This window comes from Protobothrops mucrosquamatus, unplaced genomic scaffold, assembly GCF_001527695.2.
Source record: "Protobothrops mucrosquamatus isolate PMUCROS unplaced genomic scaffold, P.Mucros_1.0 scaffold340, whole genome shotgun sequence".
In the NCBI taxonomy this organism is placed as follows: Eukaryota; Metazoa; Chordata; class Lepidosauria; order Squamata; family Viperidae; genus Protobothrops; species Protobothrops mucrosquamatus.
Window position 1 is genome coordinate 13,186 of NW_015386677.1, and position 14,188 is coordinate 27,373.

Below are 14,188 nucleotides of genomic sequence, written 5' to 3' on the forward strand. Positions count from 1 at the left end.
AGTAAGGACTTTTGAAAAGTGACAAGTTTAAACATATCAGTTTTAAAGACATTTTCATTTTGAACAATAGATTAAGAAACAGTTTCATTTAAAGTTAAGAAAAATCAAAGTCACCTACATAAGCCTTTGCTGGTCCAAGTGCTCGCACGCTCAGAAAGTTTTGGAAAAAAGTGCTTGACAAAATCTTCAAATGTTACTGTTGCCAGAGCATTTATACTTGCAGCCACAGTGCTATAAAAGTAAGCATATACAATGTCAGAATGATAAATTAGTCCTTAAAATGTGACTTGTCCTGGGACAAGTAATACTAAATTATTTCCACCCATCTACCAAATAGCCTGTTATGGGATAGTATTGCAAAAGAAGTAGAAAGTAAAAGAAGAAATAAATATGAGGTAAATTAAATAGGAGAAAGAGACCCTGTTCTATATTACTAATACTGCCACCATCGCTCTGTATTCTAAAATAGCTGAATTTTCTGTTCCACAAATAATAATTATTAGTTAAATGTTGCTAACAGTCGAGATTCCCTTGTGTTTACATAATATACTAAACTTGGATTAAAGCATAATTTCTTGTTCCTATAAAGGCTAAACAAAATAGGTCATGTGGTTGCTTGGTTCATAACTTGCTAAAACAGTGGGATTCCTACAACATCCATTCCATTTTAGCTTAGATTAGTATGTTGTTATGTGAGTTTAGACTTTGCCCAATAGAGACAGATTCGAAATTGTGAAACTGGGAAAAAGTACACTTTATTTCAGGGCAAGAATTGATGTAACTGCATTCACTGAACAGAGATTATTTATTAGCTTCAGACATTATATAACACTATGGTTTGCTTTAATCCTAACTACTTCTTCATATAACTCCCTAAGTTAAAATCAAATAAGCATTCTTGATTAATACAGTGAATGAATACACTTCAACCATGTGAATTCTTATGTTGCAGCTTTTCCCATTATCTTATTTTTGAACCAAGGTTTACTAACACCATCATAGCTAAGGCCCATGATATTTTTACTGTTTCTTTTATTTTTTATGAATTTTGTATTAGTTTATACAAAGAAAAAAATAAAATAATGGGAAAATAAACGAGGGAAGGTAGAAAAGGAAAAAACAAAAAAAGGGGGAAAAGCATGGATTTCCAATTCTTTTTAGTACAATAGAGTAAGATTATAACATACAGCCTCAACTTTTACTCTTACACAATAATATATACTAGTCATTTCTACAACAATAAATCTATCTAAGCAAAACCCAAAATTTCATTTTTTTTCCATCTCAAAGCACAAAGTCCAGAAGCAGTTTCCAAGTAGAAAAAAAAATATTCTTTTCTTTAATTAAAGCAGACAATTTAGCCATTGACTAACTCCAATCATTCATTATGGGAATTAAAGTATCTGTCCATTTTTGTGCATTCTTGTTGCTGGACATTTTTACTATTTCTGCATCTCACATTGCTTCTCTCCTCCAGGGTGGAGCTGGCATATATGACTTCTCTTGCATTAAAAATGGAAAGATTTTATATTAGCACAGATATCCCTTTTTATAAACAGAAGTTCTGCTTCCATTACTTGAATAATTAAACTCTTGATACAGTATCTGATTAGGTGATCATGCAATGACATAAAATCTACAGCATCAAAAAGAGTTTCCCTACATGAAGATGTTATAGTGGGTGGGTTCTTTATTTGGTTCTTTGTTGTTCTTGTTTGTTTATTTTGTGCCTTGAATCAGTCTTGATTCCTGGCAAGTGCCCTACAGTTTTTTTGGCAACATTTTTGGAAGTGATTGCCATTGTTTCCTTCCTTTCTTAATAAAGTTTATTAAGATCTCTGGATCTCTGATATCTGAAGGATATTTAAATAGTTACCTTCAAGGAACAATGGAAATATTAGGAAAGTCAACATATTATTACAGTTTATCTATTTCAGTTTTCCTTCTAGCCTCTTCCAAAAATCTTTCTCTTTTGCCTCCCACTCAAATCCTACAAATGTAGCATCTTACAAGGAACAAGGAATCAGTGGAATAACTCATTTTCCTATTATAAAAGGCACATTATCCTATTCTTAGGAATAAGCAGCCTCTGTCTCAAATCCCCAGTACTCATCCTGGCCTTCTGATTTTCAAGGATTTCTTAAAGAATAATTAATGCTAATACTCTAACATATGCTACTAATGTGCCATATACTAGATAATATATGTGCTGCACACAGGTAATCTAACAGCTTATAGATGATATCATGCTTTTGAAAATAAATTTAGAAAAAAAAGTTATATGTCTGTCAGGTTCACTGCAGGTTTTGCAGTCAGAAAAACAAAGAGTGGACAGCATTACATTGTAGAAAGAGGAAAGAAGGGACACAAGGCAGCCTTTTCAAGAACTTCATTCCCTCTAGTGCTTAGGGCCTCTCAAAGGCTTGGTTTGACACACCTCCATTAAATCCAGCATAGGACAGACCTTAGTGTTCCACTGAATGCACACGCAACAAATAGGCCTGAAAGTCCAGGGATTGATGAAAATATTATCATCACAAAATATGGCATTAGCTGGAGGGGAAAAAAGGAGAGAAGAAAGATGAAGAACACTCTTGCTATACAGAACAACTTTAATGCACACATAGACTGAGCTCATGAACTTCACAAATCTCAGGGTGAAGAACATCATCATGTGCTTTACTCTCCAATGAAGTAAATGAAGCTAAGGAGCAGAGGGCCTTTGTTCCTGTAACATGGTCAGTGTAGGGTCTAGATTTCAAGAAGGGAAGGACAGCCTGCATGGTGGCTGATTCATCAAGAAGAAATATGACATATAAATTGATAATTCATCTGAGATGAATACCTAAATGCTGAAAGTTCAATCTTCACCACTTCCTGGTCACGGAGATCCCATCCTGAGATAATTGCTATTATCTATTGTCTATAGATAAACTGTCTTCTTTCTCTTTATTTTGCCCATCCTTTGCAGTAGATTCAGCAGAAATGCTAAGACATCAACCAGAAGAGGTACAACCAGGATTTGGGGTTCATCACACCCTTCCCTATTTTTTATTTTTTTTATTTTAAAAAATTATGCTCGAACAAAACCCTCATCTGAGTAAGGTTTCAAGCCACAAAGAATATGATTGTCCATTGACTTTCAGTTGTTCTTCTGCACTAAACTAAATGGAATGATTATCTAACTCATATAGATTTTTTAAGCTCTTCTGATGTTAGATCAGAGGTTTTAGACTCTGCCCACAGCCTGGAGTTTGACTCTGATAGGGCTCAAGGTTGATTTAGCCTTCCATCCTTCCAAGTAAAATGAGGACCCAGATTGTTGGGCACAATGTGTAAACTGCACAGAGAGTGCTCTAAAGTACTATGGGCTGGTATATAAGTCTAAGTGTGATTGCTATTTAGTACCTATTAATGTACTTGCTTTCTGGTTCTATCTATTTATTTATTAATCATTCTGGTATTTATATGACTGCCCATCTCACAAGAAATAACTATGCAGTATATAAAAATATATGGACTAATTAGCTTGCAGTTATTGTTCCTTTCATTCCCGATAAGCACATTTTTATTGCTACACATGGAACTTAGAACTCAACAGGAGCGTTTGCAAATGTCCCCCACATAGATTCCCAGAAGGCTCCATTTGCACATCATTAAAAATGTTACAGTGCAAGAAATACTCATATACTCCTGTACCACTGAGTTCAGTACAGCTGCATTTTAAAAAGAATTCAGATCACAGAACAATTCTCTGCTTACAATTTTACCTGATCTGGTGCTGAAATGAACTCTGCAGTCCAAGGATCACAGCTCATAAAAAAAGAATACATCACCAATCCACAGACGACTGCACATGCCAGGATGACCCATAATCCCAGCAAATTAAAGTAAAGCGCACTAAGAAGAAGAAAAAAGATCAGTTAGATATCATTCAATAAAGGGTACGTTTTTGTACACTGCTTTTTCTTATTTTTAAAAAGTGTCCTGAAAATTCTTAAATGCTCTCTTATTTTTTTCTTTGATTTACGGAGGATTGAAAGTAAGATAGTCACATTAGTTTTTGACAAGACATTTCTTACCACAGTTAAAAGAAGCAAAGATTTAAAACTTTATCTGTGTGCCGCAATGAAAGAAGTCCACAATCTGCCCCTTAGTACATATTCCCAGTAGTTTGAGATGTGTTCCTGCTCTTTTCATAATATATTTACTTCCTGCGACTTTGGAAGTGTACTACTAAAGTTCCCTGTCCCTGACACACATGAATGTGATTTTTGAGGACAACAACTTGGAAGGTTATAATCCTTCACTCTGTTGTGAATTTAGATGGAAGTAGAATTTCAAATTTAATATTTGAAATCCTATCTTTGTGGCTAGATACTCTGTTAAGATTGTACTAATAAATGATGCCAGTCCCAAAGGATCCTGGGCAACATAAAACAGCAATAAAAAGAGATAATAAATAAACAAACAAAAATCAACAATCAATGCTGATAAGAAAGTCAGTTTGCTCTACTAGTCTATCATGGTAGAAAACAGAAGACCATGAATTCAAGTCCCACCTTGACCATGCAGCCAGCTGGATGACTTTGGGCCAATCCCTTTCTCACCACCCGACCCACCTCACAGGGTTGTTGTGAGGAAAATAGGAGAAGAAAAGTGTGATGAATATAACTTATTTGTAAAAATAATAAAGGTGGGATACAAATATATAATAAAACCAAAAAAAATCACACAAAGCAATGATGAATCCCCAATAAGCCCAATAAAGGCAAGCACAGTCAAAAGTGGATTGAAATAATAGTTAAAATCATGGCAGAAGTCAGGAGAGAGAGTGTCAATATCCAGCTCAAGAATCCAAATAAAAATCCAGGTCCATTCTGTTTCCAAAAAACTGAGGAGATTGGGCACCCCTCTGGTTAAACAATTGTATGCTACTTCCAAAGCTTTGCATACCACAACCCATGTGTCCTTTATATTGTCCATCTCCGAAGTGGTAGACCAACATATGTTCAAGCCACCCTCTTTCCATCTTTCTCATGCAACATAGACCTCACAAGAGTAGGCAGTTTTCTGCTGGACCTCTCTCAATGGCCAGTTAAAGCATCCCAAACATTATGCATGAGCTAGTTCATTTTAAAAAATGAATAGATTTTTTTTTAAATTAAAGATAATTATATTCTAATCTAGAATTACATTAACTTTGATGGCTACTTACAATTTGGCATGCTTTTCTGTTTTACATGAAATGCACCTCTGTATTGTGGACTGATTGACCCCGTAAATTCCTAGCCAAGTAAATGTTCCTCCTACTACGGTTGTCCAAAATGTGTGTCTTCTCAGGGGGTCAAAATCAAAGCTACATGAATAAGACATGAAAATTATTAATTGGCCATTGTTTAAATAGTAGACTAGTTTAAAACTAATTTGCTTCTACTGGAATTAAGAAACTTCAAGGCAGGAATCCAGTCAACAGATCTAAATAAATTCACAGATTTAGAAGGAATAGCAATAGCAATAGCACTTAGACTTATATAATGCCCTATAGTGCTTTACAGCCCTCTCTGAGCGGTTTACAATGGCAGCATATTGCCCCCAACAATCTGGGTCCTCATTTTTACTGACCTCGGAAGGATGGAATCTGAGTCAACCTCAAGATCAGTCAGAATTGAATTCCTGGCTGTGGGCAGAGTTAGCCGGCAATACTGCATTCTAACCACTGTGCCCCCAGGGTGGAACTGACTTCCCCAGGTGGGGAACTGTGCCCCACACATGAACTGACTATTTGGTGTCTCTTATAATTTGAAATCCAGGTTAAAAAAAATAAGCATTCAAGTTGCATAACTAAAGAGACTTATATTGAAATCAGGACTCCGTCTTGAAATAGGCAACATGTATAATTCTTGTTCAAACTGATCTGATTAAAAAAAAAATCTAAATACTAACCAGACCCAATCCCATTTACAACTACACAAAGTTGGCCAAAAAAACCCGCTTCATTCTGTGCTGCTCTGCCATTTCATGTTAATGTAAACCTGATTGTGTTTTTCCTCCCTTATCACTGTTCTTGCTCTTTTTTATTATTATAAAAGCAACTTTTATAGAAATATATCTTGCAGTTCTTACTGAACTACCATGCATTCTGTAGAGCAGGGGTAGCTTAGCTGGCTCAGGAATTCTGGGAGTTGAAGTCCACGAGTCATAAAAGAGCCAAGGTTGACTACCCCTGCTGTAGAGCAATTCTCTGTTTTTTGAACTGCCAGTTCTTTCTCATTGGCCTTCCACTTTATGGCTTTTACCACTTTGCTTTATTTCCCCTGTATACCATATTTGTTCTAAGTGATAACCAATTTGATTTTCTTCTGGCCATCAAATCACTCTTTGGACTCTTTTGAAACTGTCTTAAATTGCTTTATGAACATATTTTGTCCCTTCGGTCCCAGGCTTGCCTGAGATCATTCACATTTAACCTATCAGATTTCAAGAAATTTTATTTTAACACCTTTGGGGGTGGGGTGGGGTGGGGTGGGGTGGAGGAATGAGACATGATTACCTATCATTACAAACACCAAACCAGATTGTGAGAAGCCATTCCACTTACTCAAAGACATTGAGACGTGATCCATTTTGAGCATTTCCCCAAACATTTCTAAGACCCCCACTCTTAAGAGTTCCTTGAACTAAAACTGTCAGGAACCCAATCAGCATAACAACCAGTTGAAAGGCATCTGTCCAGACAACAGCTTTCAATCCTCCCTAAATCAAAGAAAAAAATAATATTGTATTTATCTTGATTTTAGGTGCACCAATTCAGTCTAAAGCTCTACTTTCAACCAAGTTATATTTGGTTAAATATTGATTAGCTCGGGGTTTTTTCTACCCACAACCAATTATTAGTGTATCATGGAACTGAGCTCATGTAAAAGATACTTTCTCTGCAGTGATTGTTCACAATAATCACATGCTATAGAATGGACTCCGAGTAGCCCAAAAGTATGGGCCACTCAGTCTACCTATGAATTTCCACTCATTGGTAAGCCTTCCCTTCAATCCTATATAAACTCTTCAGCCATTTACCATATATATGTACAGGCTTAAAAATGAATAAAGGACAAGATAGCTGATACATGCTTATTTTAAGTGTGAACACAACTCCCAAATATTTATTAGGGATCACTTATCTCCAATAGTTTCTGCCCATGTATATTTGAGAATATAAAATGTATGATTATTGTAGAAAAAAAATACTGAGGTTTCCTAGTTCGTCTTAATATTTGTGTTCAACTATAAGACCCCCATTAGAACATAAATGCCAGTTATTTAACCATTCCTCTAAAAACGTTTATAGTTGAATTATAACAGAAACATACCAGTGTACAGTAGAAGGTGCAAACAATTCCTGTTGCAAATACTGAGCCCCAAAGATTAAATCCAGTCACTGAAAAGCCAAAGGAAGTGTAATTAGATATACTGCAGGTTACTTTTTTAAAAAAATAACTATAGTTTATTTTTAAATGTACAAGAGTATTAGAGTAACAACTCTTATTTAATTTGTTACCATCATTTTCTTTTATGTGCTGCAGAACTAAAATTCATTTCCATCTTTTATAGTCTTCTGTTTTAGTTTGCAAAGATGATAAATTCAGTTCATCAAATACATTGGCCAAATCTCAATGGAAAGCAAAAGAATTCCTATCAGTCTAGCAAAAACACCAGAAACACCAAATCAATAGGATGAGAAATCTCAGCTTTATCCTTACGTATTCACATTACGTAAGGCATTAAAGCAATGGGCTGGAAGGACAGAAAGTGTCAAAGTACAGAAGAAAGTCTTAATCCATTATCTTAAACTGGGCCCTTTGCCCAGAACTTGAGAAAACTATTTAGAATCTATCTTCTCTAGTTACTTTTTAGCAAAAGGGGAAAAAAATAACATATATCAGAAGGAAAAGTGAGGGGGAAAGGAGCTTTCAGATAGGTAGATAACAGAAAACAAATTCCCCTTTTCTCCTGTCCTTTTCAAGTCAACAACAAAGCACTTACCTTGATTGAGAGCCAAAGCTGGAGCATAAACTACCACTCCTGTGTAAAGAGTCTATGAAGAGTAGAAAAAGTATTTCAGATAAGAAAAATATTCATAGGGAGCAAATTCAAAATTCAAAAGACAGCTAAAATTAACAAACGAAGGAGATTCAGATGGGACCATATGCCAAGGTTTTGACTGGAAAGTGGCACTGCCACACAGAGGCAGGCTCACACACAAATGGGAAGATACATTTATGAATGATATTCATGCATTCTTCTACACTGTCTGCCCCATTTTCCCCCAGTTTAACATGCCTTTACCATCTGTGTGACTATGTCCAGTCTTTTAGGTTGAAAATGATAGCAGCAGTTCTAACTGCTACTAGCTGGGAAAATAGCCATGCTTCTTGTCCTAAATAATATATATTGATTTCTAAATTATAGCATAGATAGTGTATGTGGTTAGAATTTCAGACTAGGCTTCAAAGAAGAACTCAAAATGCATAAAATTCATAGAATACTCTTGGGTCCCTCAGGGTCTATTTTAATCCATGTGATTGTTTGAAAAATTATGCAGAAAAAGGACCTTGTACATGAGCCTAACTTCTAGAAGTGCTGGATCTCAAATTCCCCCAGTTCCCATCTCAACTTGGCCTTCCCATAATTTCATTAACTGATGATGCCAGAAATATTGGAATTTACAAAGGTACATGGTAATTAATTAAATGTATTTAATTGTATGTATACATAAATAAATGTACTTATACTGTTTGAATATGTACTGTTGTTTATTCAGAAGATTGCCCAACTGTTTTAACTGAGATTTATTCTGTGGTAAGGCTGTGATCCTTAAAGTTAGAGGTTTGGGAAACCCTTGAAACTTTTCTCAACATATTACAATAGTCTTATTTTAGTTGGAGGTAATTTTGAATATTTATGTGAATGATCCCAATCTGAAGCAAATCCAAAAAATAAACCAATCCGTCTAAAATCAATACCTGGGAAGATATCGGAAAAGATAATAAAAAACAGATCTGTGAACATCTAGAAACAAATAAAGTTACAATTTGAAGCCAGCATGTGTTTGTTAAAAACAGATCATGCCAAACCAATATTAATTCATTCCTTAACAAAGTGACTAAATTAGAAGACAAGTGAAATGCTGTGAACATAGTATACTTAGATTTCAGTAAGGCATTCAACACAGTAGACCACAATCTACTTCTTGGTAAATCAGAAAAATGTGGAATAGACAGCTTCACCACCAGATGGATTTGTAGCTAGCTGACAAACTACCCAATGAGTAGTTCTTAATGGTACTATATCTATATGGAGGGAAGTAAGCAGTGGGGTACCACAAGGTTCCGTCTTAGGTCCAGTACTCTTCAATATCGTAATAAATGATTTAGATGAGGGAATAGAAGGGGAACTCATCAAATTTGCAGTTGACACTAAGCTAGGTCCTTATCGGTTGTGAGGTCTTCTGTTCGAGTCTTAGGTTTTTATAAAACTGTTTGAATTTGTAACCCGGGGTAGGTTGTTTTACATTAAATTACACCTCTTTTCGTCCTTTTTGGTTTCGATGTTCATGGCTAATCCCACTTTAGACTGAGTTTTTGTCATTGACACTCCACTTGGAACCTCAGGGTCACCGACTAGATTTTTTGCAGTTCTACAGAATGTCCTAAAATTGCAAATTGAACCATTTCTAAAAGGTGCCAATTTACTGCTGATGCTTTTTTAGGTATGTGGAATTAATTTATAGAGTGGAATTATCTTGGGAATAAACATTTCCCTAAGTAAGCAGATGCATGAAGTTGTCATCAAGAAAAGTCAATTAACTTTATACTGCTTACGAAGCAGTCTCAAACAGCAACAGAGCTCTCAACTTTCCATTGGCTATTTGTGATCCACACTACACTGTTTCCTGAAAATGATTCTTGTATAGTTGCCTAAGATGTTGGAGGAAGGATTTTCTCTTTATCATCTGCAAAGTACAAATAAAGATGTTCCTAACTGTTCTGAAACAAATCACACTTAAAGAAATATTTACCTATCATACCTCTGGCATTCCGTTGAAAGAAGACTGACTTATTATCAGACACATGAAAACAGAAATCTCACACAGTTATTAATTATTCCACAGTCTCAACAAAGTTCTATGGGTGGTTTCACAAGTTGTGTGAATGCATCAAATTAAAAATGGTAGGGATTATCCCTGAAATGGCCAACCAGATCACACTGCATTTCTGGGGCATGGGAGGTTTTGGTACAAACTAGTTCAAGGCAAACAATTCATGTCTCCTAAATCCCCGACATGGAACTGAGCTATGAGCTACTCTATACTGTACAGAGCACATTATTTAGAGTACACTTAAGTGCAACATAAATGCTTGCTAAAATGGCAACTGGGATTAAACTGGAAAAATGTATCTTCTTTTAGAGTCCCACAATCTGTGTTGGAAACCTGTTCTACAACTGAAGCCGAAGTTTCAGAAGGAAATCTCACACTTGAATACAGAATGTCATGGCAACCCGTAGACTAGGAAGAGTCTAGATTTATCATAAATGTTAGTTATCGGGGTGATGAAAATCCAGAAAGATTATGTAGAATTTGATGCTATGAGAAATCGAGATGATTGAAAGTCTTGTTTGTGCAGGATCCTATCGCTCTTTTATTTCAGAAACACTATATAAACATCCTCTATCATATTCACTGTGTTGTAGATGGGGCTGATTTTGAACAAAAGCTCTATCCATTCCACGGACTATTGCCAAGATATTTAGAAATCACATTTATCATGCAAATATATGGAGAAAATGGCTTACCGTCTGCAGTATGTAAATCAGTGTTGCTACCATGCGAACTTGCTTGTTAAACCTTAACTCCAGGTACTAGGGGGAAAGGATGGTTACAGTAAATACAAATATTTGTTGCTTTATCATCCCATTTTATTCAAGAAATAGTTCTCGTAATGATTGTGAAACCGGTCTTCCCATAGGCAATACCAGCAACTGGAAGTTCAATTAATACCGGTAGTCCTTGATTGAACCCAAAATTCCTGTTGCTCCTGTGAGATAGTTGTTAAATGAATTTCCCCCCCCCCACTTTATGACATTTCTTGTCACGATTATTAATTGAATCACTGCAGTTGTTAGTGACATGGTTGTTAAGTGAATCTGGCTTTCCCATTGACTTTGTGCAGAAGGTATCAAAAGGTGATCATATGACCCAAGGACACTGCAATTATCACAAATATGAGTCAGTTGCCAAGCATCTGAATTTTGATCTAGTGGCCAAGGGAATGCTGCAGTGGTCATAAGTGTGAAAAATGGTTCTAAGTCACTTTTCCCAGTGCCATTGTAACTTTGTGACTTTGAACTAAACGAACTGCTGTAAGTTGAGGACCTCTTGTAATTTGTTCTACATCCATAACTTTATTTAACTTGCAGCAATGGTCAGCAACATTGCACAGCCGGGTTCAAGAGTGGACCACAGGAAGCTCTCCACAAATGTCAAGCATTTATAGGATAAGTTAAATCGTGCTGAGGTCTTCATCTTGCAATATTCAAACTTGGATCTGTGTGGATATCTGCCCAAATCATTGCATGGGTTACAAACGACACCTAGAACCAAAAAGTGTGGTCAACCATTACAGAAACCTGCAGTGTGTTCTATAATTACATTTCAAGAATTTGGAATGTCTTTTCTCGTCATGAAATATTTCATTTCCTTTGGCAAGTAGGACACTATAATTTTACATCTATATATGAGGGTTGAATGGTTTCATTTATGAGATAATTGGATTCTTAGTGGCTTCTAATGGGAGGTTAGTTAAGTAATCTTTTATTAAATATTCCCCTATTAAATCATTAATCAAACAATTAAATTGTGAACGTAACATTAGAAGAAAATCCATTGTCCCAGAACCAGCCTCTTTTGTTATTGAGATGGATACTATGATCTATACAATTACTATTTGCTACAGTTTCTTGAATTTAGTTGTCATACACATTCTTGACAAGTTTAATTTGTTTCTCTGTTTTATTATTCTGACTTTTTATTATGCAAATCATTCAGTTAGTTGGAGTCAGGCATTCTTTGAATCTATGTAATGAATAAAATACACAGAATGAGAAATGGGAAATGAGAAAAGAAAAAAAGGATTTTTTAATATTGATTTGATCTGTATTTTATAAGAGATTCTAAATATGTCTGTCTACCTAAGTCCCCTGGACTCAAGCGCTCTCTCTCTCTCTCTCTCTCTCTCTCACACACACACACACACACACACACACACACACAACCACAAATACTCATACTAAGATGAGACAAGTGTATGACACAGAATCCTTATATTTGATATTTCAGCATGGGATGAGTAGGTTTTTGTCAATATATCATTCTTTACTATTTCAAAATATAGTATTTTTTATTATTTTTGACAATAATCTAACGTTTAAATGAGAATTATCCTCCTATCTTTTGCAATCTACAGATAATTGTTAGGAAATAATACATTTATAGAAGTTGATCACAATGGTCTCTTTCAATATTGTATATAGTAGGTTAGGTGTGTGTTATGTATGTGTTCACTTTGAGAGTAGGCAACTAAATTTCATTTTTGATGTGTGCCGTTGTGCCCACAGTAAAAAAAAATGACAATAAAGGTTATCTTATCTTATCTATCTTAATTAAATAGACTGTCCTTTGGAACCAAAAGCATGCCTACTATTATCTAATACATATACAGATTCATTGTCCTTGCAAATTTTAACACATTTTCTTCCTCTGTATTAATGTAGTCTCCTCTGCATCATGCTGCCTTTTAGATATATTGCGACTGCTCTTCCCAGAATGTCAAGTTTACAGAAGAGGTGATGTCATGTCAAGCATCTCCACAAAGAAATAACAACAAAGATGCTGCCCAAATGATGTAGATGGCCAATTGGAGTCTTGGTCCAGGATCTGGAGCAAGAATCACTTTCTAGAAAAGGGAACTTACCTCATAAGTGCTTGTGATCCCAGATCTGTAGAAAACAGGTAGAAAAAGTTCTGAAGTAAAAATGATGACAAACGTATATGCTATGCCAAACAGAAAGAAAGATGATCCATGGCGATAGACCTCAGCTGGGGTTCCCAGCACAGTGACGGCTGACATGAAACTAGCAGTGAGGGACAGAGCCACTGGTCCACATGTCATCTGCCTGCCACCAACCAAAAAGTCCCCAGAGCTTGCTTTTTTCCGCTCCTTAATGGCAAAAAAGATTCCAATGCCAGAAGAGACGAGAAAAAGGGCAGCAAAGATCAAATAGTCCCAAATTGCAAACATTTCCACAACTGGAGGGATGAACTGGCCCATGGTTCTAATTAGCTGGCTTTTTGTCAGGTGTAGCAATTATTTTGATTGTTTAAAGAATGAACTTCCAAAGGGAGAACAAATTTATAGTGCCATGACTTAGCAATTAGATTTTCCAAAAGACAAATATAATCCAGGATCCAACTGATATTTTAGATTTAAACTTCAGACCTCATTCCAGGGTCATGTTGCAGAGATGGTTAAAAACAAAGTTGTGGATAGCTTTTCTTATAATTTCTAGTCAAGGCTTCTGCCAATGAAGATCGGGGAAAAAAGAAATATCCAAGAGTTCACACCCTTTTTATCTGAGAAACTTTATTAAGGTTAAACATTACTTTAGTATGTTGACTAACTGCATTGGATTGGTCAGCATGTTACACAATGAAAATTTAAGAAAAAAACATGCTGGATCTGACCAAAGGGCTATGACATCCAGTGCTCTATTGCTGCAGCACTTTGCCAAATATGTATGAGAAATATACCAGCCAGATATCTATGCAATCAGCCTTCTCCTATAGATGCTTCTCAACAATCATGATACAAAGTCTCTGATATTGAAATTCATATATAGTTAAGAAAATGAATTGCCAAAATAAAGTCAGTCTGGTTGAGCCAAAAGTTAACAAATTAATAGTCTGTGATAAATTTAGAAACTTTGAAACTGTAGCAATTACTGGGCATGATCACTTATGGAAGATCCAGATAGGCCAGTTGGAATCCTCTGAGAACTTTTTCCATTGACAAAAAACAAACTCAGTAGTTGCTCTCAATGCCGGTAGACAAATAATAATAATAATAGTAAT

At 35.7% G+C, this 14,188-nt stretch overlaps 1 protein-coding gene across 1 annotated transcript in view; it reads right to left on the minus strand.

Annotated features, from left to right (window-relative positions):
- The window catches only part of SLC5A12 (solute carrier family 5 member 12), a 26,364-nt gene extending 12,976 nt beyond the window's left edge, over positions 1-13,388 (minus strand). Inside the window, exons 1-9 of the mRNA XM_015815387.1 lie at positions 13,032-13,388; positions 10,855-10,920; positions 8,044-8,095; positions 7,371-7,438; positions 6,602-6,756; positions 5,219-5,359; positions 3,771-3,900; positions 2,465-2,553; positions 119-231 (exon numbers count right to left, since the gene is read on the minus strand). Of these exons, the coding sequence (XP_015670873.1) occupies positions 119-231; positions 2,465-2,553; positions 3,771-3,900; positions 5,219-5,359; positions 6,602-6,756; positions 7,371-7,438; positions 8,044-8,095; positions 10,855-10,920; positions 13,032-13,388 (1,171 nt within the window). The remainder of the gene's footprint in view (positions 1-118; positions 232-2,464; positions 2,554-3,770; positions 3,901-5,218; positions 5,360-6,601; positions 6,757-7,370; positions 7,439-8,043; positions 8,096-10,854; positions 10,921-13,031) is intronic.
- Positions 13,389-14,188: the final 800 nt, after the last annotated feature.